Source organism: Zonotrichia albicollis, chromosome 3 (genome assembly GCF_047830755.1).
Source record: "Zonotrichia albicollis isolate bZonAlb1 chromosome 3, bZonAlb1.hap1, whole genome shotgun sequence".
Lineage (NCBI taxonomy): Eukaryota > Metazoa > Chordata > Aves > Passeriformes > Passerellidae > Zonotrichia > Zonotrichia albicollis.
Window position 1 is genome coordinate 13,824,277 of NC_133821.1, and position 20,948 is coordinate 13,845,224.

The window sequence follows — 20,948 nt, forward strand, 5'->3', positions numbered from 1 at the left end:
ACTTCTAAATGCCCAACTTGGGAAATGGCCAGGGAAAAAAAAACAGTCCTGTTGCAGTTCAGAAAAGCTGTCCCTTATCTCCAGAGAATGCAGATAAGATGTTTGAGTGTCTGCAGCAGCTCAGTACATTTCAAATATCAGCCCGAGGGGAAGGTTAGAGTCGCCTTGGATGAGGCTGTGCTGTCTGTTGGGCTGCTTCTCTTATCAGGTTGATCTGAGCACAATTGTCACCTCTTTCCTACCCCTAGTGTTCATGCCTGAGGCATAAAGAGAGAGGTAAAAGTGCACAAACCTGGGAGTAAACATACATAAACTCAAGGAGAAACCTCAGGTTCCATCTCCATGTTTACCACCAGAATGGCAAAATGCAAAAGCACTTAGCCAAGCTGCCCAGCTCATTATCACATATTTATATCAAAAGAGGCCTAAACACCCTGCCAAACAACAATACCATGATTAAAACGAATGCACTCCTCTCACAGATTTAGATCAGATGGTGTTTATTTCCGTTGCATGGAGCACTAACCTCTCAAATTTATTTTTACACTCACTCCTCCCTGCTGACCACTTTTCTCACTCAAATGAATAATGTTTCCAGGAGCTTTCATAAATTTTGGAGATGAATCAAACCACTAGAACCTATTCAGACCCAAGGAGCTCTAGGAATCCCAACAACTTCCAGCAAACATTCTGTAAAGGTCTGATGCTAGGGACATTCTTCATCTCCTCTGCTTTCTGATCTAACAGAACAAACATCTGGCTCCCTGAGATTCAAAACATGCACTGAGGAACGTACAAGTCTGGGAAACATTTATATCTCACTTGAGACAGAGATGATGAAAAAAAAGGCAGGACTGTCTCCTAAATGAGGGCACATAACAAGAAGAAATATGCTTAAACCTGCCATGTTCTAACAAACCCTGCAATCTGTAGCATCAATCACAAGTCAGTGTCACTCAGAGCAGCCCCAAGGTTGCTCTAAACTGCACTGAGGATGGGAAAGAGAAACGTGGAGAGCTTAAAATCCCCTCCAGCCAGGGCTCAGTGTCAAGCTGTTGACCATCAACTCAAGATGTTTGCACCAAGACGTTTTCTACTCTGCTGAAACCAGAAGTTAATCACAGAAATTTTCCCATGTGTATCTCCAGCAAGCAAGAAGGAAACTGTCAGGTGAAAAAATCCCATTTCCAGGCATAGTGAGAAGGTGCCATACCTGTATGTGACATGCACTGCAGTGCCAGGTTCATCTCTCTCCCAGATCAAAGCCACTCTGTTTGGAGACTTTTCGACGTGCTGATCCAAGCAATTTACTGTAAAAAAAACCCCAAAGGCTTAAACAAAGCCTGAACATAGGAAAGGTGCTTTGTAAACCTAGCTTGGTCGAGTGCAACAGCAAGCAAATAGAAGATGAAACATCAGGTTTTGGGTTGCTAGATGCACACTAATGCGTAACAGAGGAACTGAGAGCATTTGCAGCTTCAGTAAAGCTATACAACAAATTCTACACTTAATTGGCCCAGTGGCCTTAGAGATGGATACCCATGAGAGGCCATGGCAAATCCAGACATGGGCTGAATTCATGGCTCAATTCAGCCAGCCCAAATCCTTCCCCTGCTCCCAGCAGCACAAAGGCAAGGCACCCTTTGATGTTTTTGCTCCCCAGAGCAGCATTTCACTACAGAACTCGGACAGTCTTCCCCAGCTGGCATATTTAGCACTGCACCATTTGGATTTTCTAATTAAAGCTCATGTGAAACATTTTTGTTCCAGGGTATAACAAAGAGCTGAACCTCAGCTAACTGAAAATGTCTAAAACTGTGGGATCTATGGTAAACTCAGAGTTCAGACATCTACAAATTTTCAGACCCATGGGAAAGATTAATGTGTCTCAGGCTGTGTATTCCACCTCCTAAAATTTAAAGGTACAAAATTCCCTTTTAATGTTGTATCTCTCCCCCTCAGCAACTTGAAATGGAGGACTTAGGGAGAGCACCCAACCTGAAGAAATTTATAGAATCCACAAAATAAACCTGCCTGCATGTCCACTAGCAATTTGCCTGATAGTTAGAGAACATCCTTGTTAAATATTAATTCCAAGCCTATACGACACTTATTGCATTGCAATATTTCAAAGGCAGTTACTTTATTTCATATGCAACTAGTCAGGGACACTGCTGTATAACACAGAGAAAACCCCTTTTGAAAATTGCTGGATTTCAGATCATATTTCCTGGAAATATGAATGCTAATGGGAAAGGATTTCATTTTCCCAGATAAATTTTAAAAAAGCTGTGTGCTGTAGTAGCTTTGGCTGCTCTCTGATCACACCATCACATGGAGTGGGAATGAACCCCTAAAGGTGCACAGAGAAAGAAATTCCTCAGAATTTAACACATTTCATTGCAAGACCAAGTGTTGGTCTCAAAAATTTGAAAAAGCTTTCTTCAGCTGTTTAAAGTCTTTTATTTTTAATGCAAAACCCTGCAGCAGTACTATAAAAATAAGACAAAGCCATTTCTTTAGCAATCCTAATAAGATACAAGAGGACAAGTGTCGCAGACATCTTTTTCACTAAAAATCCTTTCTTTAGGATTTTCCCTTCTGGGAAGCTGAGGCCCCAGAAAAAGAATGTAAACAATGGTTATCTGCTGCTGTGGAATGCAACAGGTGGATTCTTGATTGGGCCATCTTGAATGTTTATAATTAATGGCCAATCAAGGACCGAGCTATCTTGGACAGAGTCAGAGAGAGCTGGCTTTGTTGTCAATCTTTCTATTCTATTCTTAGCTTAGCTAGCTTCTGAGGAAACCTTTTCCTTTCTATTTCTTTTTAGTATAGTTATAATGTAATATATATATATATATTATAAAATAATAAATCAAGCCTTCTGAACATGGAGTCAACATTCTCGTCTCTTCCCTCATTCAAGAGCCGCTGTGACCACGGTCACAGACAAGAGCTCTGGTGGGGAATTTTTTAAGCAGGCATACTCTGATTTCCTCTGCCTGTGTCCACAACAAGCAGCAGCTCCCACCACCAGGCTCCTCACAGCTACACCCTCACATAATGTGCCACGCTACACTGAAGCACAAAATGGAATTCATTGCCCAAACAACTTTTCTTACTCATGAGCAGCCAGACTGGCCTTTACAGGGAATTTCTGCTGCAGAAAGCCCTGGCTGAGCCAAGTGGGAGATTTAGCCCTGTGCTCAGTGAGAACCAGCAGGTGAACCAGAGCCAAGTGCTACTATTTCCTTCCTGATCTTAGGCTTACATGAGCCTTTTGCTCATTTTACAAAATAGAATTTAGTGACCTTCCCCTTACTACTACACCCTAGTGGTTTCTCCATACATTTTCTTGCTTCCTTGACTGCTCAGAAACAATTAAATCTCAGTAAGACAAGCTCCTGAGAATGTGTCCTGGTGGGAAATGCAGTGGTTTGCCAGGTTATTCTCCTGGCCAGGAGTCACAGTGCAAGAAACCCAGAAGCTCTGAAGCTCAGAGGTCCCCAAAATCCTTCTGCAAGGGCCCCCAAGCAAAGAGCATCAGATGACTCAGTTGCTCATGGTCCAGCTGTGCTGGGAGACATGCACACAGGATGTTCTGGATCAGGGACCTGAATTGCTGCCATGTTTCTGCAAGCGTTCAAATCAAGTGGTGAAAGGACAAAATCAGAGTCTCCTAACAGAAAAACTTGGCTGTGGCAAAGTGCTGAAAAAATCCCACTTCCTGTGCTCCCCACACTGCCTTCATCACACTTGAAAACAAAACCAGCAATAGCAAACCTGTTTCATTCTGTGCATCTGTTTCAAAGGTCTATGATTTTCTTTTATGTATGCAAAAAATACCAAAACCTGAGTGGCATTTTCTGCCTGCTGAGGAACCAGACCCAAGGCCAAGCAATATTTGGATATCAAAGATCTGACACAGAATCCAGAAGAAAAAGTGTTGATCCCACTCTAGAGAGGAAAGAAACAGATAGGCTGTGCTCAGACAAGATCTTCCTTTCAACAGGAATTAATGCCAACAAAACTCTGGCTAAAATCCTCTGATTGCTGGGTGCTGGGCACAGACTCATCTCCAAAAGCTTGGGATCCACTGCTGGGCATCATTCCCTGGGAGGAAACACTCTCTTATGCTCTCTGGAAGACCTGAGGAGGGTTTCCTCTTTTGGCTGTAAAATAAAGTGGCCAGAGATGTTACAGTTACTGCACTACTGAATGAGGAACGGGAAATGAAGGTCAGAAATGTTCCCTGTTAAAAGCCATCACCACTGCCTGGTATCCTGGATAGGGATGGAGCTCACTCCCATGGGATGAAGCACAGCCAGAGGACACAAGAGCCTTCAGGGCAAGACATGGCATGGACAAAACTCAAAGGAAGTCAGGCAAATTTTACTCTTGTTTCATGTTAAGTGGTGAAATTGGAGGAAAACACCAAGATCCTCGTTTAAAACAAACAAACAAACAAAAAAATCCCGGCAGCTTCTGCCATAAAAGCCTGGGACCGTTCCCCAGCTGTGGATCATGCTGAGCCACCACGGGGCCGGGCAGAGCCCAGACTGGGCATCCCGCAGGTCGAAGGGCGAGGCAGCGCCCGGCCAAGAGGCTTAGCCAGGGTTATCCCGACTTCGGATTTTCTCCCCGCCAACAGCATTTCGCAATTCCTGGCTTGTTTCCCCTCAGCGCCGCCCAACCGCAATCCTCATTTTCACCCCCAAAAACGGGCGATGGCGAAACTTCGCCCCTCGGGAACGCCTCCCGTCCAGCCCGGCGGGGGCTGCGCGGCCGGGACCCCTTACCGGAGACGTTGAGGCGGCCGCCGAGGAACCAGCGGGCGGAGCCGGCGGTGTCGCCGGGCTGCCAGGCCGTGTGGAAGGGACTGTCCCAGCGCAGCCACCCCCGCGCCACGTCCGCCCAGAACCCGGCGGGGTCGCGGGCCGCCCGCTCCCGCCACGCCCGGTACCCGCCGGGCGGCAGCGCCCCGGGAGCCCCCGCCGGGCTGCAGCGGCTCCGGGACGGCACCGGCAGCGGGACACGGCCCGGGGGGCGCGGGCGGCTGAGGGCGCGCAGAGTCCGCGCTCGGGCGGCCGCCAGCGCCATGGGGACACAGCGCTGTCCCCGCCGCGTCCGCCCGGACCGGGAGAGCGAGGGGAACGACCGAACGGGCGAGAGAGAAATACAGAGAGAGAGAGAGAGAGAGACCGCCTGCGGGGAGGGGCTGCCCCGGCGGGGAGGCAACGGGGGCGCCGCACCCCGCACACACCCCCGGGAGCACCGCGCAGCCAGGGACACCCCGCAAATAGGGACACCCCGCAGCCCCGGGAGCGCCCCGCACCCAGCGACACTCCACACCCGGGGACACCCCGCAGCCCCGGGAGCGCCCCGCAGCCCCGGGAGCACCCTGCACCCAGCGACACTCCACACCCGGGGACACCCCGCGCCCAGGGAGCACCCCGAGAGATACGCCTACACCCGGAGGGAGAGACCCAGTCCTTTGCCCTGTGGGGATATCACCTGCACGGATGTGCGGGCAGGTCTGCGTCCCTGTTCACATCCTCGCCGCCACAGCAGGGGTGAGGATACAGCCAGGTACAGCCAGGCACTTTAACATAAAAAGCAGCTCCCAGCACACACGTGCGCTGTCCTGTCTACAGCTGGTGTCCAGCACCACGGACGCGGACACTGAGCACGCACTCCTCATGTACACACGGTACTTGTGCTCCTGGGTAGGTGGCAAACACATTGTGCCCTCCTACACCACCCTACACACAGTGGTCAAAACCCTGTTCCCCTCTGCTCGAAATGAGGTGGTGTCTCTAAGCAGAGTACACATCCCTTTTTTAGTTGGCAGCCCTGCCAGCACCATCCTTAACGTGGAATTCCTGGCTTTGGTATCACAACACTTCTTCTTGCATATTAATCTAAGATTTTACCCCGACTTCATGGTGCCAACCCTCAAAAATGAATAGCAAGGTTTTACAGAAGGTAGCACAGAGGTTATTCCTTGTCTATAGCAGAGACACGCTCTTTTCTGGCATGAATTCTTTTAGATAGCTTGGTCCAGACTCCCAGCACAGAGTCTGAAAGCTCAGAGTGGTCTGGGCATCCTTAAGAAGTGCCAAACTACCTGAACATCAACTCAACTCACCCCCAGGGTTTGGGTAGGCAAAACACATTTCACGTTCAAGATTAAAAACTTAAAATAACTTTATATGCTATGAAGCTTATTCTGGCAGTGGTAGAAACAAATGGTGGTTTTCTGTTCTAAATATATCACCAGGCACTTTTTTGTGATTTTTGTGTGAGACTTTCGGACACTGCTGAACTTTTCTACTGTGTTTTATAGGCAAAAAGCAAGAATAAATACAATTTTAATTTCCTTATAAAGTTGGCATTAGTACACGCCTGCTGTAGTTCGATGTTTCTTGTGTTTTGCCTGTCACTTTCGGTTTTTCCAAGCCCCAAATTGCAAGCAGCAGCACGTGTGCCACCTGGTGCCAGACAAGGGCGCGGAGAGCACTTCGGCCTTCACTTGGTTTGCCCAAGGATTGCTCAAAAGTTTCCTAGCAAAGATGACTCATATGCAAATCCTACCCCTTTCAGGATTTCATAGGAATGCTATTTCACAAAACAAACAAACGAGTTGCCAAAAAAAAAAAAAAAAAGAAAAAAAGAAAGCATGAATTTGAATATTTGGCGCTAAAGCTTACCTGCTTCATTTGCAGCCTTTGAAATCTGGGAACCCTTCTCTGGTTTTCTTCCACCAAGGCTGATTTCCCTCTTCTGCCAGCAAGTTTTGTTTTGCTCATGATTCACCAGAACATCCCCTGCTCTCAAATTTTGGCTGCCTTTTTCCTCGGAGAAAACCACGGCCAGCAGCAACACAACCCAAATCCAGTCTGATCACTGCAGGGAGATGGGTTGCTAAAACCAAGCACAAGCCCCAAAATCTCCTTTCTTGCCTCAAAAAGAGATGAGGAGAGAGGAAAAGAGTCCCTGAGATTTTGCAATGCCTACTTGCTCTACCCATGACTTTCTGAATGAGGGAGTGAAGGCTGGCACATCAGGTTGGTGACTTTTTGACAACCAAGGGGTGTCACAGCAATTCTCACTTTTAAGTATTTTGAGTGTGCCAGGAAAGGCTGGTGCTGGAACTGTAAGGAAAAAAAACCTAACCCAAAATCCCCCAAATTTCCACATCTCTCTACTCCTATTCTTGCTACCAGCAGTTACTTATTGGCCTTATCTCTGATTCCTGTCAGTGTCACTGTCATATTTTCTGGAAAAATCCCTTTGGCCAGGATTCTTCTCCTGGGAAGATGAGAAGCCTCAGAGAAAAAGGAAACCTATAATTATCTGCTTTGCTTCTCCTGTGTTTTGCTGCTTTGGAATGTGTTTGGACAATGTTTACCAACAGGTGGTTGGTAAATTGTTTCATTGGTTTCATGTGAATTGTTTTGACTTATTGACCAATCAAGGCAAGCTGTGTCGAGACTCTGGAAGGAGTAATGAGTTTTCATTATTATCTTTTAGCTTTCTGTAAGGATCCTTTCTGTATTCTTTAGTATAGTTTAATTTAGTATTCTTTTATATAATATAGCATCATAAAATAATAAATTAGGCTTCTAAGAACATGAAGTCAGATTCATCATTCCTTCCTGCCACGGGGCAGCCCACAAATACAATACTGTCAGTATGTAAAAGACTTACTCAATGAGGTGCTATGTTTCTCAATTGCTCATCCCTCTGTTTTTCCTATTTTTAATGACCTAAAAAGAAGAATAGTAAAGTTGTGGAATCCAGGACTGTCACCTGGTTAGCACTGATCTGCTCCTCGCTGTCCTTTCCAATGGTCTTCTCACATGGTGTGCACACAGCTGATATCTGGCTCCACAAAGAAAGTCAGGGCCAGGCAAAAACACCAACACAGAGCAAAAGTACATGCTGGTCTGTGTTAGAAATTCTCCCAAGCCACAATTAACCCAGATTTTAATAAAATCTTTTGATCATTTCCAGCTGCATTTCTGCCGGCAGATTAAATTGGACATTTTCCCAGGTGGCTGTTCTAGCAGGTTTCTAAGCCCATTCAGCTCCATCTGCAGAAGGGAGGTTTAGACCAAGGATGAAATAAAGCTAAAATGCAGTGGCTAAGGTTCCACTTCAACAGATGACCACAGACCTTGTGTCCAAAGCAATGGGAAATGCAGCAGGTTTGAAGGAGCTGAGTACCTGAGCTAATCTGGAATGTGAATCTTTGTCAGAGCTGGTTACACCCAAAACAAAGGTCAAAACTGTGTGAAAAATGTAGATTTGCTGCACTTCCATTTATGAATGTGTAATAAATGCCCGTTGAGTGATAGGGGAGAAAAACAATACTTAAAAATATCCAGATAATTAGATATTGATTGTCTATATATAATATATATATATATATCTTGTCACCACAAATACCCTTTATTACCACCCTGGCCCCAAGGGACTGCTCTGGTGGGGGGAAAAGTCCTGGCTGGGAGGTGTGCCCCACAAGGGATGGGAGAGCACAGCAGCACTGTGGAAGCTGGTGTGACATCCCACTCACAGGACAGATGGGAACCTCCATCTGTGGATGAACACCAGGCTGGGCCTGATGGGGACACTGATGGGGACAGGGAGAGGCACCAGAGTGTGGCAGGGAGGGTCTGGGAGCGGTGTTTTGTGAAGGTGAATAAGGCACAGAACAGTGCCCATCCACAGTTTGGGACAGAGGCATGAATATGGATGGTTTGCAGTGGAAAGAGAACAAGAAGGCACAGCCATGAGCGTTGCACAGCACATCTGGAGGAGCCACGTGCTTATCTGTGCTTCAAGTACAACGTGATCCACAGTGAGCTGGAGCAGGGGGAATGGCACTGATCTGGAGCTGTGCCCCTCAGGGTAGGGGAACTGCCCAGGGACAGGCACACTGCCCAGCTGCATGCAGGGGCAGCCTCACTTGTCTGAGCCTTTTTTGGGTGCTGCACCCAGCTGTGAGCTGCTGGCATTGTTCCCAGCCCCGGCAGGGCAAGATCTAGCCCAGTGTGGATGGGGAATGTTCTGATCCTAGCGGTGCAGTGCCCAGGCCAGTGCCAGCGGTGCTGGTCCTGGCCCCAGTGTAGTTCCTGGCCAGGCTTGCAGCGCAGTGTACTGCACCAGCCCGTTCTTGGCCCCGGCCCCAGAGGACTGGAGTAAAAAGCTGCAGGTCAGCACTGCTGGGCTGATTGCACTGCCAGCACAGGGCTCACAGCGCTGTCGCTGCCGGTCCCTGTGCAATGCACAGCCCAGCCTCAGGCAGATGTGCCGGCTCTGGCCTGCGTCCCAGCAGTGCAGTCACCCGGCCCTGTGCAGACCGTGCCAGCGCTGGCCGCGCTCCCAGGGCAGCGCAGTGCCCAGGGCCATGCTGGCCATGCCAGCGCTGATGCCACCAGCGCAGAGACAGGCACCGCTCCCGTCCTGGCAGGGCCCGCGATCGCGCTGGCACTGCCGCTGCCGGTCCCGTTTCCGTTCCCAGGGCGGGGCAGCGCCGTGCCGCTCCTGTTCCCGGTCCCGGGCCGAGGCCCACGCCGGAGCGCTGCTTCCCGGCGCGCTGCGGAGCCCGGCCGCGTGTGCCGTCCGCCGCTGCCCGGTGCCGCCTGACGGCGGAGGCGGGTCCGGGGCGGGCCCGGCCGGGCGGGGACGGCCCGCGGGTGATGTCAGGCTGATGCTGTCGGTGCGGCGCGCGGTGCATTGTGGGCGAATCCCGCCGCCCGCCGCGGCTCCGAGGGGGAGGATGCGCTCGGGGCCGGCCCGTCCCACAGCCGCAGCCGCAGCGCGCCGGGCCGGCGGCACCGCGCCCGACGAGCCGCACTGAAGGGCGTGGGGCATGCGCTGCCTGCGCCGGCCGCAGCGGGAGGCGCCGGCGGCGGCGGGGCCAGGTGAGCCGGGCCGGGCCGCGCCGCGGCGGGCACGGGAGGGGAAGGGAGGGACGGAGGGAGCGTCCCGCTGGCGGCCTGCGAGATGCGGGACCGGGGACCGCACCGGGCCGGGCCGTGCCGAGGCTGCGCGCGGGGCACTGCGGGAGATGTAGTTTGCCGCCCCACCCGGCGCCTCCAGCCGAAGCGAGAGAGTCCCGCGCGCGGGACTCGGGTTCCCAGCGTGCCCGCGGGGCTGGGCGGGCCAGCGGCGGAGTGACGGCCCGGTGCCGCCAATGAGAAGATGGGCCGGGTGGGGCGAACCAACTGCCGAGAGGGGCGGCGGGGATGGGGGGGCGGTGTGCCGGCAGCTGCAGTGCAGGGGCGGACGCGGCCACCTCCTCGGCGGGGGGAGGCGGGACGGCCCGAGGTGAGGGCAGGGCAGGGCGGGGGCCCGGGCGGCGGCCGCCCCTCGGCACCGCTCCTGCCCGGCACGGGGGTCGCGGCGATGCCCGGGGCTGCCGCCGCGGGAGGGGCGGGCAGCGGCCTCGCTGCGCTCTGCACGGCAGGGGCGGGGGCGCCCCGAGCGCTGAGAGGCTCCGCCGGAGGGAGCGGCCCCGCCGGGCGGTACCGGGGACCGGCGGTGCCGCTGTCGGGCGGGGGCCGAGGTGCGAAGGCAGCCACGGCCCTGCGGCGGGCCGGGCTCCGGGGAAACGCATGGAGGGTGTCGGCCACCTTGGGAGTCCTGTGCCGCCCGGGGCTGGGCACGGCATCCTGCCCGGGGTCGGCGGTGCCTGTCCGGCCGCACGGGATAAGCCAGCCCGGTCCCTGGAGGGTTCTGTGGAGGGAGCGAGCGCTTCCTTCCGCCGCGGTACCCTGGGATAACTCCGTGGTGCGCGGGTTGCAGGCGGGAGACTGAGAGTTTCTCCTTTTGGCGGGGTGCAAATGGTGCTCCCGTGTGCACGGCCGTGTCTCCCGAAGCTTTGGGGCTCACAGTGTCCCGCTATGGGCTCGGTATTGCTGGCGGCGCCCAAGCTGACATTGCTGGATGTGCCCGTGGTCATTGTGGTGCTTTCCCTGCATTCCGCGAGAGGAGGGATCCGCTAACCTGGGTCTGACCCGCTGAGGACTCTCCAGATGAGCGCCGTGACCTTGACGTGCATCGGGGATTTAACAGGGAGCCAGAATGCTGCACGGAGCACTGAAATCACACTGGCACTCTGACAGCTCGAGTTCAAGCCCCACTGTGTGTTTTGAGGGGTGGGGACATCAATACCTGTTGGTATCAGCAGTTCAAACCAAACCTGTTCTGAATTTTCTTAGGCTTGATTGATAGAAGGAAAGGTTTCCTAATTCTACCATTTCACATGGATTTCTGGTAGTCTCACTGAAAATGTTGCCTTTTAGCAATAAACTTCTCAGTGAGTCACAACAGAGATTTTCAGCCTGGGGACTTCCTACGAGTGGAATTTAGCTTCGTGTTGTGTTGTGCCACAGGGTGTGCTAATGCTCCCTCAGCTCGTAGGTGCTGTGCCTGTACAGGTGCTCTGAGTAAAGAGCATCAGTTCTGTCTCTCGAGTGTCAGTGTATCACCACGTTTCAGTGTGCTGCCTTCTTCTGAGAGGATAAAGAGGGGCAGAATAGGAATGATGTGTTAATGTTCTGGCTTTCTTCCTTTGTGTGCCAGTGATCACCCAGCTCACAAGGAGCATCCTCCTCCTGGTGATATAGGTGGAATCAGAAACTTTTGAGGTGTGGTGTACATGAATGGTGTATGTGGTATTCACTGCTGTTAGAAATAAAACACTGGAATCTCTTGTAGGACACTTTTATCACACCTTGGGGACACCTGCCTAACCTTTCTTTTTTTTTTTTTTTGGAATAGTCCTCAAGGGAGAATCAGATCCCTATCAGTGCTCTTGGTCCTCCAGAAAGGAGTGTCTCTAGTGCTAGGAAATCTATTCCCTCAGCTCCCAGTGTTGGTGCTGATCAAGTGGTGCTCATGGCCCATGTGTGGATTTCCTTCCCTCTCCATCCCCAGTGGTTGTTGGTGAGGGCAGCAGGCAGCCTGCAGCTCTCCTCCCCTGGAAGCAGTTGGCACTTATTTTCCAAAGCAGGAATGATCAGCCAGATCCAGGAAGAGCCAAATCCATCTTGCTTATCTATCTCCAGTGTGGGAATCCCTTCTTGCTGTTTCTTGCTGTCTCTTATGGAAAGATTGGCTCATGACTTGGTGGTTTGTCAGGTAGCACACTCCTCTCACGTGGGTCTTGCTGTGGGCCCATCTCTTCAATTGTGTCCTTTCAGTTTTTTGCCTGTGTGTGTATCAATGTGCAGCATCCAGAAAACACCTCAGGAGCGGTTCCTCATCCTGGGAAGCTCCTAGGCTAGATTTGTTTGCCAAGCTCCATAGTGACCTTCCAGTAACATTGATTCACTTTGAAAACAGAGCAGAGGACAGAAAATAGGTCCTTATGGAGGAATAGGTGTTTATAAAGCCTTCAAGGACTTCATAAACTTCCTTAATTTTTAAGGACATGGGCTTTGTTGGTATCTTCCACTTTGAGTATTGCACGGCACAGTCAGAATATTTGCTAGAGCCATTGTGGAAGCATTTGCTAAAAAACTGTTTTAGCTCTGCTGGTTTACTGAGCAAGATACAGGGGGGACACAAGCAGTGCTTCCTCCCCTTCTTCCATCAAAGATAACAAAAAACAGTATTCCTTTGAAACATCATAAAATCCCCTTAAATGTCATTGTGGGACACAGTCCCTTTGGAATAAATGTTGAGATTGCTTGGAGAGGGAGGAATAAGGAAGACCAGCTGTGAGACCTCCCTCCCTAGTCCAGAGGAAGAGTGGGAGAAGCTGCTGGGTGTTTGTTGAAACTTTAGGAATGAGAGGTCAGGGAGATGGTGTGGCTTTTACATGGTGCATCTGAAAATTGAGACTCCCTTGCAGGTGAGAGTTTGCCCAGCTCTGAAGTGGACAGTGGCAATCCTTGTTGGTCAGGCCAATCCATGGTCTTCTCCACAACAGAGATCCACTGTGGATCACAGTGTTGAGAGCCACAGCAGTTATCCCCAAAAATATGGAAAATAATCTAGCAACGGCAATGTGTCTTGGACAATAATGTATCGAGTGGTTTTTCACATGAACTTTTCTGCTTTTTTGGACACTGGTGGATACATCAATATATTAAGACTCAATGGGGAAAATATAAAACTGCCACAGTAGGTTTTTTTCATGGGATTCACAATCCCTTGGTCCCTTTTGGTCTTACCCAGTCCCACACTGTTTTCTGTTGGGCCTTTTCCTCTGCTCAAGAGCTGCATGCATGGGAAAGGATCTTTTTTTTTGTGGTTGAGAAGGAAGATGTTGACAGTGTGATGGACTGTAGAGCTAATCAAACAAGATGTGTTTGGAAACCCCTTCCTTTTGGTGTCAGGCTGTGTCATCTTTAATTTGGTGAGCAATATGAAAGGAACAAACTGGATCCTCCTGGCCTGGCTCCAGCCAGATAGGTGCCATGGAGAGCAGAGAATGCCTGTGGGCACAGGTTTCCTCTTAGGAGCAATGAGGCATCCCAGCCTTCAGAAAGAGATCTGGTGTCAGCTGAGGCAGATGGAAGTGGATTCCTCTCTGTCTGTGCAGCAGGAGATGCTGTCAGGCCCTCTGTCAGCCCAGGAGCTGCTGGGTGCAAGGCTTTAGTGGCTTCCCAGTCAGACAGGAAAAGACAAAGGGAGCCATTGATGTCTGTCTGGTGAAAAGGTTTTGATTTCAGGATCACTCAGCTGCTCAGGCCAAACCCCTGCATTGCTCCAGTCCTTTACCAGTGACCAAGAGATGATGCTCAAGGAAGGGTTAAGAAGATGGGCACACTGTGCTTGCCCTGGTCACAGCCCTGATACCTTTGGAGTACAGGATGCAGCTTTCCAGCCTTTTTATTTGGTGGCCTGAGTAATTTTCCATGCACACAAGGTGTGCTAAGAGCACTTTGTTGTGAACCTCTGCATTCCTATGTGTTTTCCTCTCTTTTAGCCAGTTACTAGTTTTAGAGAAACTTTAGTTTTATCCTGGAACATCCTCATTTCCAAGGTCTTTGGCCTGATACCACACATGTGCTTGTTGAGTTTTCCTAAAAGCACCTCACCTATCCTAATAGATCTATAAATCAGGGCTTCTCCCTCCTGCCTGCCACTTAGTTTAATTTTTAATCTTCAGTTTTCTAAACATGTCTGAGTGGAAGACTGATTTTCCGGATCCTCTGCAGAGCTCTTCAAAACAAACAGCAGCCAAAAATCCTAGATATCTTCTTTTTCATCTTTCCTTAAGTCTTTCTATTTCTTATCTGCCCATCATTTAGCAGACTGGCTGGGTGGCCTCTCATCACATGTGGGTAGAAAATATGTAGATTTTATCCAGAAGAATTTACTTAACCTCTTCTACATCGTCAGGAAAAAACATCATCACTTGGAATCTTTTGTGCTGTTTTCTTCTTTTGCACATATCTTCTATTCTAAAAACCTTCTGTTGGTCCAGTAGGTCAGAATTAAAACAAAGTAGAAGTTGCACTGGCCAAAGATTTTCTTTCTTTTTATTTTTTTTAAGGTGATACATTTCTGTTCAGCAAAGTGGAATTGTTTGTAAGTTATATTTAAAATTTCATCTTTGTAATATAGTCTGATCTGCATGAGGAAACTGAAGTTCCCCATTGCCTCGTGTTTCCTAAAGGCACAGGCCATCTGTTCTCACATGGCAAATCACTGTTGCTGCTTTATTCTGGTCTGATGGGGCAGCTTTACTATTACATTTTTTCCCTTTAGCCTTGATACAAAATTATTTCTTTATCTCCTGTGAGACTGTTTATTTTGTAGTGTGCAGTGCTCTTTCTCCCCTGGAATGACCTGACCTTTTTCTGTGTACCTTTTCCATGGAGCCCTGGAGAATGTGCCTGGGTAGCAAGAATGAATCCATTCCTCCTTGTTCCCTACCATACCTCTGAAACCTGTTGCATCTCTTTGTTTTTTTGGGTTCTATTTAAATACCTTGTAATCCTGAAACTACTTTTTCTCTCTTTGTGTGTGTGATGTTTCTTCTAAAATTCAGCCCATTTTTTCCCTGAACTTGCATCTCTTTGTGAGAATCTTCCTCCCAGACAGAGGGAGAATCTGCCATTCCTATCCCAGACTGAGCTATAGCTTCTTGACATGCAGCTTAAACCCTTGGTACTGTTGTTATTTGTTCTCTTGGTACCTGTTCTGCTCACTGAAACAAGGGCATGGTGTAGCTGTCCAACGCTTTCACCTTCACAGAGGCATCAGCACAGTGCTTCTCTTGATTGGACACTCTAATAAATTGTCTGGCTTGTTTCCCTCATTTCATGAAAGTTGCTTGTTTGCTTCCTGTAGCACCTCAGCCAGAGAATAGAAGTCACCTTTGTGGTGACATTGTGTTAGGAAGCTTAGACTTTGTGGTCTGGTTATGTCCTGAATTATTCAAACAGAATCAAGCTGCATCAGACTTCTAAAATTTACTAGTTTAGGAGTTGTGCAAGTAATTTATTGAAACTGATTTCTTCAAATTTTGTTATCCTTGGGCAAAAAGAAAGGTTAGCCTCAGGCAGAGTTACTCCAGTAACTCCAGAGTTGCTGTTTTTAAGCAGAAGGGACTGAATCTTGTCATTTCACAGAAGGCCAAGAGCTTCCTGCTGCGGAGACAAGCACAGAGCACAGCTTGACTGGAGCTGAAATGGATCTGAGGTCTGCTCCTCTTGCATTTGACTGACCCTACAGTGAACCAATTCAGGAAGCTCTAAGCCAAGGAAATGCTCTTATTTATTAGGAAGAGGAAGAATTTTTCTGCTAGTACAGGTCACTGAACCCATGGTGGCCTGTGGTCACCATGTATGTTGACCATACATACACAACTCTTGTATGTAGAGGAATCCTACATACAAGAGTTCAGAGCAGGGAGGAGACAGGGAACTGTTTCTTTTCATTTCAGGCAGATTTTTAGATTGGCTAATTAGGAACCTGAAGCTGTGGATCCAGCACTGGGCTCTGTAGGATTTATGGGATAGTGTAGATAATATGGTGTAACAGCACTCACCTTTCATTCATTAGTGTCAAAGCACCCTAAATGTGATTTTTGGGTGGGTGTTGGGTTTTTTGGGTTTTGGTGTTTTTTGTGGGGTTTTTTTTGTGTTTCTGCTTTTAGTAAAATTGGTAGTAGTTAAAGCATGCCTTCTTAGAGGTGCCCAGCCTTGGTCTGAAAAGAGAATCCACCCTCTTTCTTGTTCCAAATCCTGTCCTTAAGGAAAACCCCCATGAAAAACTAATTTGCAGTTGTCAGGTTTCAGTTTCTAGGAGAAGGTGAGCTAGAATGTCAGAGCTCTTCAGTTTCTTAAATTTTCATAATAGAGAAGTACTTTTCCACTACATTCCCTTTTTTGGGGATGAGTTTCTTTGGGCTAAGTTCCGTGCATTTTAGAGAGTTTAGTTTTCAGGTGGAAGACACCTTCCAGCCTTTTTTTCTGATACAGGATTTTTAGTAGCCATGGATTACTGTGCTCTACCAGTCTCTGCTGACTCTCACCAGTAGGCAAGGACAGAATTGCCTCCCTTTTTTAATTCTTGGTGCTTCTCTCTGTAGCAGTGCTCTGCTCTGTGTGCATGATCTCTATGACTTCTTCATAGAAGTCTAAGCATGAGTTTGGTTGTATTAAGGAGCATTTTGTTGAAGATGCACTTTTTTTCTTTTTGCTCTTCCCCATTTCTATGAAGAAATAAGGAGTGGTTGCTTCTCAAGCAGAGACAAGGTTTATGGGGCTTTGTCCATTCAACAGGACAAAAAAAGAAATGTAAAAGGTGGCAATGCAAAGGGCAGGTAGTCTAGTAGTTTGTCACTCTTGTGACAGTTTTCTGGGGGAAATGACAGGAGCCATTTGGTTTCCAGGGCTCACAGCTATCTGTTACATAGGTCCTGCAGCCTCTTTTCAAGTCTGGTGGCAGCTCAGAAGCTGGTATTTCTGGTGTGCTTGTTGCTTCTTTTGCAAAACACATTTTCTTTAACCTTGCTGCCTGTGTTTCTGATTGGGATGAGATTATAAACATTTTTTCCCCTTCCAAACATCCCAGGCTGGATTTGAACCAGTAATTGTTCTGTCTGTGGAGTATTTATTATTAGAAGCATTCACCAGGAGCCAGCTTACTCTGGCAAGCTGAACACAGAATGCACAATTACTCATTTCAGGTTGAGATAGGTTTGAAGAATTGCTATGAGCATTGACCAAGTCACGTACAAAATTTACTTTTCCTGTACTTTACTACAGCTATGAATAGAAAACCATTTTTACATTAAAAGATGGTGTAAGGTTTATGATGCTTTTTCATAGAAACAAGTTCTGACTGTATTAGTTCTGTAACAGGAAATTCTCAGAATCCATTTACTTGGCATAGCATTGAAAAATTAAGGATCAAAGAATAAATGTGGTTTGTGTCAATGAATTGGTCCAGAAGAACACATATTAAAGTTTTGTTGGGGGTTTTAGTGGTGTGGTTTTGATTGTTTGTATTGAGGATTTTGTTGGGTTTTAGGGTTTTTTCAGTGTAAAATCTGATAGCAGAAGGAGAAGGCTCAGTCATAGAGCTGCTTAACTGCACAGATAGGAAAACTCCTGGATGGGAAGCAATTGTTTGCATGTTCTGGGAGGGTTCAGGCAGGTACTGACAGCTGAGAACTAGATGGCATTCTCAGCACATGTGGACACTTTTTGATCACTTTTTGATTGGCTCAGAGTAGAGACAGACAGTCTGACATAGGTGGTAGATATTAGAAAATTATTGTAAATAAAATACACATAATTCATAATATATAAAAATTAACACCACCCCAAAGGCAAACACTGTGCCACAACCCAACCTGCCAGACAAATCTCAGCAAGTCAGAAAAAGAATATAATAAATAAGAAAAAATAAACAACCTTGAAAAGCAGAACCGACAAATCTTGACTTCTTCTTTGGTTGCGGGGCTGGGAAAAAAACCAACTTTCTAATACCTGGGGATCATCTCAGCCCCAAAAACCCAAAACTGCACCAATTCTTTCCAAAGGAAAATGACATCTGTGTGGAGTCTTGGTGTGCTTTTGGGTTGGGTCATGCAGCAACAGTCTCATGGAAAGAGTGGAGGTTTCCATATCAGCAGGGAAAGGTATGTGGTGGAGAGGAGATATACAATTTGCTAGAATCAGTACAGTTACCTGCAGAAATTGCTGTGATGCATTCCCACCCCATAAGAGAGGCACTGTGGGAATTCTGTAGGAATTACCCAGCCCAGGGCAGCTGTAAATGCTGTGGCCAGGCAGCCTCTGGGACAAGGCTTGCTGTTTGGCAAAGGCCAAACCTGATAAACTCCAGGACTATGTACAACGAGGACTGCTCAGCAAAAGAAGAGAGACAGTGGGAAAAGTGGGAAGCAACCCAAAATGGTGATGGAGCAGGGACAATTGAGGCAAAACTGATTCTGCCAAAGAAATATTTAATCACTCTGGCTGGATGGTTTCATGAAAAAGCCCCAGGGGGAACAGAGGCAATAGCTAACAATGTCCAAAAGGCATGGATGGCTCCAGAGAATCACAAACTCTCTTTGGAAGGTTTTTAGCAAACAGCAACTTAAATCCCAGTGAATCCAGCTTCCTGGATGCATGTGAACACTATAGAAAACAGTATGTTTTCTATATGCACAGAGTTCAAAGAGCAAAGTGTGCTCAGTAATATCCATCACTCCCCCTGAAATGCTGGTACATCATATACAGCCTGGAAGTGAAGTGTTAATTAAGGCATTCTTTAGGAAATCCAAATTAGAACCCGTGCAGGAAGATCCATGTACTGTTTTATTGGGTGCCTAGTTTGCTTTTAAAGATTCAGGTAAGGAAAATTGAATATGCCCTTCTCACATGAAACAACTAGTGATGATCAACCAGTTGATAAATGACTGGCTTCTCAAAATTCTTCATGATTTTGTATTGGGAATCACTTAAGTATTTGTGCACAGGAATCTATAACCTTGGACTCTACCCTGTGGTAATCCTGTTCGTTTCAATTCTGTTAAGTTTCTTATTTGTAGTGATTTTGTAGGACATTACTACAAATAAGGACACTTATTCAACACCTCAAAATTGTTTTCTTTTTCCTTTTACTACGTTAGCAGGTGAGTTTAATTGAGATAAAGGAAGAGCTGTTGAGGAACACACCTGGTGCAGGGAGCTGGGTGTGCAGCTGCAGGTTGTGCCCTGGGTGGCAGGAAATGTCTGGAGCCCAGGCAAGGAGCCATGAAATGGTGCCACCCCTTTGCCAAAGAAAGGACATGGGGACATGTAGAGCTGGCTGGCTGGTTCATCCAGAGATTGTGGAGCCCAAATAAAACAGGAGAAGACCCCAGACCAAATATCCCCATTTACCAAGCAGCATGTGCAAGGGGCACCAAGAGCACGAGAGGAACACAGCCTGTGAGGGCACAGAAGTCCAGTGGTGCCACTGTGGCTCCCAGAGCGGTTCCTGAATGCTCAGACAGCAAAATTCCCTTAGCCAGCTGTCTGCAAGCTAAAAAGGGATGAGACAGAAGAGCAGAGAATGAAACTGGAGATTTGCAGGCAGCAGGGGAGGGATGAACCTGCTTCCCTGAGCATGCTCCAGCTAGGGGGAAGAGTTCCTTACAAAAATGGGAAAATGGGCTGTAGAAGGATGGTTTAAGTGACTAACAGTTGGCATGATTTGTCATGGTTTTGTCAGTCCCAGGAAACCTCTGCTGTGTAATAACAAATAGAATATCTGTTGTGATCAGCATTGGGCTTGAACACTGAAAAAAATTTATTCCATTTAGTGTCATTTAGTCTGATGTGACATCAGTGCAGCAAGTGGCAGTTGCCCCACTTATGCTAATTTTTATGATGAAACTGCTTGGTAATATGAAGTCTACATGGCAAATCTATAAATACATGAATTTTCCTAGGAAAATACCCTGTCTCCCAGAATTTAATCAAATGATGACATCTCTCATCAGGAACTTACTGTTATGTTCCTAACCTCTAAAGAACTTTTTGGCAAGTTTATTTAATAATTGATGGTTATAGTGACTGCATCTGTCATAAAAATTTTTGAATGGGTAAGATGAACAAGCTTTTTCTGGAATGGAGGTTTAAAATGTTTGATCTCAGGCTGTGGGCCCTTTAATAATAACCTGATATAATAGGTTATAATAAGACCATTGAGCAGCAGATGTTATCAGTTTGCTGTGTGCCTGAGTGGTTTTTTCAAGATAAAATCTGTTCTTCAAGAATAAGGACTCAAGGAAGGTCCTGTTGGCCACTCTGAAAAGTGACTTGGAATGGCCACATTTGATAGAAGGTGAATAACAGGGTCTGCACAAAATCAGAGAGAAGGGACAGGACATGCCTGATGGGACATTCTGCATGACCTGAGGGTCTGGTCACACTCCGCTCCAGGATCAGGTGATGACAACATACCCTTGTGTGTCAGGTGTAGGTTGAGTCTGATATCATAAGTACAACCTATGTTTAGTTCTTGGTTTTACTCAGATATATTTGTTTTGGCTGCCAGCAGGCTACTCAAGCTTTTCAGTAGTGATTTATATTGATTTTGCAGGTACAGATACTTAAGCTGCAGTTAAATGTTTATTGTAGGCAAACCATAATGCTTGCCTGTTAAATTAGTGGAGGTTGAGCTGGTTATGATATCAGAGGGATTTCCTGGAGTTGGATTTAATATTCTGCTTGTTTCAAATTTGGAGAAACTCTATCAAGGGGATTGGTGGAAGATAATAACAGACTTTCCTTTCAAATTGTCCTGCTCCCTATTGTTTTGCTTTTACTGCTGACATGTATTTGGGGAGGATTAGGATCATCACATAAACCCCTGGCAGTGTGGGCGTGCTTATCTGCTGTGTGTTCCTAATGATTTGTTGTCATAATTACCTGTGCTGATTCTCCTGCAGATATAGGTGGGTTTGGCACAGAAATTAC

At 47.6% G+C, this 20,948-nt stretch overlaps 2 protein-coding genes across 3 annotated transcripts in view; one reads left to right on the top strand and one right to left on the bottom strand.

Annotated features, from left to right (window-relative positions):
• Positions 1 to 5,188, bottom strand: part of ACSS1 (acyl-CoA synthetase short chain family member 1) — a 33,521-nt gene extending 28,333 nt beyond the window's left edge. The window contains exons 1-2 of the mRNA XM_005486841.4: positions 4,803 to 5,188; positions 1,214 to 1,310 (exon numbers count right to left, since the gene is read on the bottom strand). Coding sequence (XP_005486898.2) covers positions 1,214 to 1,310; positions 4,803 to 5,103 — 398 coding nt within the window. The 5' untranslated portion in view covers positions 5,104 to 5,188. The remainder of the gene's footprint in view (positions 1 to 1,213; positions 1,311 to 4,802) is intronic.
• Positions 5,189 to 9,796: 4,608 nt separating this feature from the next.
• TTBK1 (tau tubulin kinase 1) overlaps positions 9,797 to 20,948 on the top strand; it is a 100,936-nt gene continuing 89,784 nt past the window's right edge. The window contains exon 1 of one of the 2 annotated variants that reach the window (XM_074536767.1): positions 9,797 to 9,932. The gene's annotated coding sequence lies outside the window, so the exon portion shown is untranslated. Of the gene's footprint in view, positions 9,933 to 10,247; positions 10,339 to 20,948 lie in introns of those variants that run through there. The other variant, XM_074536768.1, reaches the window with a different exon arrangement.